This window comes from Nematolebias whitei, chromosome 13 (assembly GCF_014905685.2).
Source record: "Nematolebias whitei isolate Nwh7 chromosome 13, NemWhi1, whole genome shotgun sequence".
Classification (NCBI taxonomy): Eukaryota; Metazoa; Chordata; class Actinopteri; order Cyprinodontiformes; family Rivulidae; genus Nematolebias; species Nematolebias whitei.
In genome coordinates this window covers 24,129,418-24,132,203 of record NC_056510.1, presented here as the reverse complement: position 1 = coordinate 24,132,203, position 2,786 = coordinate 24,129,418, and the positions used below count along the sequence as shown (strand labels likewise).

Genomic DNA, 2,786 nt, shown 5'->3' with positions numbered 1-2,786 from the left:
TGTCTTGTTTAAGGTCAAGGTTTTATATTTTGACACTTTTTTTCAGTTATGGAGTTTATTTTGTAACCTGACATTCTGATGCTGTATCTCTTGGCCTCTTTATTACAATATGCACCAAACCATTACTGAGCGTTACATACTGAAACTTTGTTGTGCTTATTTTACATTTCTGTCCTTTCTAGAGATAAAAATTACAGAAAGGCTGTTTATTTAAAGAAAACCAACTAATTTTATATAAAAAGTACATTTTAGTTTGGCTATAAGGTGACATTGGCTGCAAGGTGCAGAAAAAATTTCACTTTAAACACTTTAAATTTGACTGATGGAGGTGTAAGAACCTTTACAGTCGCTCTTAAGCTCCTGAAATGTGTTTCAGTGTCAGTTTGACTTCGTTGTGTTTGATGCTGCAGGCCAAGCAGTACAGGATGTTCCACGACGACAGTATGAGGTCGTTCTTTCGTCGTCTTTCGTTCACACCCGATGGGTCGTTCCTGCTTGCCCCGGGTACGCTCACTGCATGCACCAAAATTAGCTCGTATCCTGGTGAAATAGTTAAAATAAAGCCAGCTCTCTTATTCTCTTGTCGCCTCTTGGAACCATAGCTGGATGTGTGGAGGTTGGAGAAAACGTCATAAATACCACTTACATCTTTTCCAGGAAAAGTCTAAAGAGGTAGAGTTTGTGGTATTTATGTAGCTAAAGTTCTTACAAATCCCTGTAATTAAAGTAAACAAATAAATATATCTCCTTTTTATTAGACCCATCGCCCACTTGCCATGTCCATCTAAAGCCACTCTGGCTGTGCGCTGCTGCCCCGTCTACTTTGAACTCAGGACTAAAAAGGCTGAAGGTAAGAACAAACATCGGTGCTTATGGAGGCCGTCTGCGTTTTTATTTATTGTGTACATGCTGATGAAGCATTCACACTATTATGATCGGTTTTTCTTCCATACATTTTCCAGCATCTTTCTTGTTCCACAATTTTTGTGCTATTTCAACAAATGAATCAAAACGTTCAGCTCATTCAGGACAATCCTGCTCTGACTTTTGGTATTGGTGCAACTGTACCTTTTTGAAATATTTGGCCTTTTCTGACACTTTTTTTTTTTCCTCATTGAAAATGAACTGAGCTCATTTTACCTCCTTCAACTCTTTAGATGTGTTTACAACCTTTTACTGCTCCTTTCACATTTTGTTCTGGTTCAGCTTGTGCAAATTTAAGCTTTTTTCCAGCTAATTTCTGCTGTTTTTTCTGCTGTTTTGTGCACCTTTTAGAATTGTTCTGGTTACAACAACATTTTTGGGCTTCTTCGAACTTATTTCTGCTGATTTTAGCTTGTTATGCTTCTTTCAGCCTTTTCTGCTATGTCAGCTACTATTTAGCTATTTTAATGCTAATTGTATTATTATTTTTTTTTGTTAATTCCACATTTTTCACACATTTAAACTTTTTTCAACCTAATTCAGCAAAAATGTGCTCTCTCCACTTCTTTTTGGTAATTTAAGCTTCTTTTAGTTTTGCTCATTTCAGCTTTTTTCAGATAATTTCCACTTTTTAGTGCTAATTTCTGCTTCTTTCAGTCTAATTGGGTAAACACGTGTTCTTTCTGCTTTCTTCTGCTTATTTAAGCTTGTTCTACCGTTTCAGTTACCGGTACCTTGTTTTTTTTGTTTTTTTGTTGCATTTTAACATTTTCAGCTAATTTCAGCTGTTTTCAGATAAATAAAAATTGTTTTTGGTAATTTCTGCTAATTTCAGCTCCTTTCAGCTTTTTCTTCTATTTCAGCTACTTTTAAACTCTTTTGTGATGAATTTAACTTATTCAACATTCACTTTTTTTTTTTCTCTCATTTCAGTTCCTTCCACTTCTTCCTGGTAGTTTAAGCTTCTTTTTTCTCATTTTAGCTTTTTTTAGCTACCGGTAATTTTCCTAATTTTTGTGATAATTTCTGCTTATTTAATCTAATTTAGCAAATATGTGTTCTTTCTGCTTTTTTCTGCTTACTTAGGCTTGTTCTACATTTTCAGCTACATTTCAGCATGTTTTAAGCTAATCTGTTTTTCAGCCAGTTGGTCAGCAGTAAGCATTCACACTGCATTTTCACAGGAAATGAAATGTCTCTAGTTTTTGTTTTCTCATGTGTGCCTCTCCCTCCGCTTCTGCCTAACAGATGGTTCGACCCAGGCTCTTCCCAATTTGTTCCAGTTGCCGTACCGCATGGTGATTGCAGTGGCCTCTGAGGACTCCATCTTCTTGTATGATACGCAGCAGAGCCTTCCATTTGGCCTTGTGTCCAACATCCACTACCACACACTCAGCGATCTGACATGGTAAACCTCAAAATCCTCCATTGGCTTTTGTTTATTAGAGTCAACAGATAAAAAAATGAACATATGAATTGCTTCAAACTCAAGAGACTGCACCTCCTGAGTTGCTTATTAGACAACAGAAGAGTGAACAGACCTGGGCAGGACTTTATAATTTGTCTGTTTGTACACTTGTGTGCACAGTGCAGATGCCATATACTGTAGATGTCACTGATAATTGGAAACAGGCAACATTGATGTGGTTATATTCACCCGCTACAGTTCTGTTCTGGGCCGTGCACAATACAAACCACTTAAAGATATTTCTAATTTGGTTGTGTTCTGTAGAAGAGGGATGAGTCTTTTGGAGTTAACATCCAAGCTCCAGCTGTCAGAAAAATGGTCTCACTTTTGACTCTAGCATATTTTATTAAAGAGTTCAGTGAATACAAGTTCAGGCCATACACAGAACAACACC

The 2,786-nt window shown here is 36.8% G+C and overlaps 1 protein-coding gene across 1 annotated transcript in view; it reads left to right on the top strand.

The window, feature by feature from the left end:
- The first annotated feature begins 401 nt into the window (after positions 1 to 401).
- LOC119418882 (chromatin assembly factor 1 subunit B) overlaps positions 402 to 2,786 on the top strand; it is a 7,657-nt gene continuing 5,272 nt past the window's right edge. The window contains exons 1-4 of the mRNA XM_037686174.1: positions 402 to 504; positions 603 to 672; positions 759 to 850; positions 2,173 to 2,332. Of these exons, the coding sequence (XP_037542102.1) occupies positions 402 to 504; positions 603 to 672; positions 759 to 850; positions 2,173 to 2,332 (425 nt within the window). The remainder of the gene's footprint in view (positions 505 to 602; positions 673 to 758; positions 851 to 2,172; positions 2,333 to 2,786) is intronic.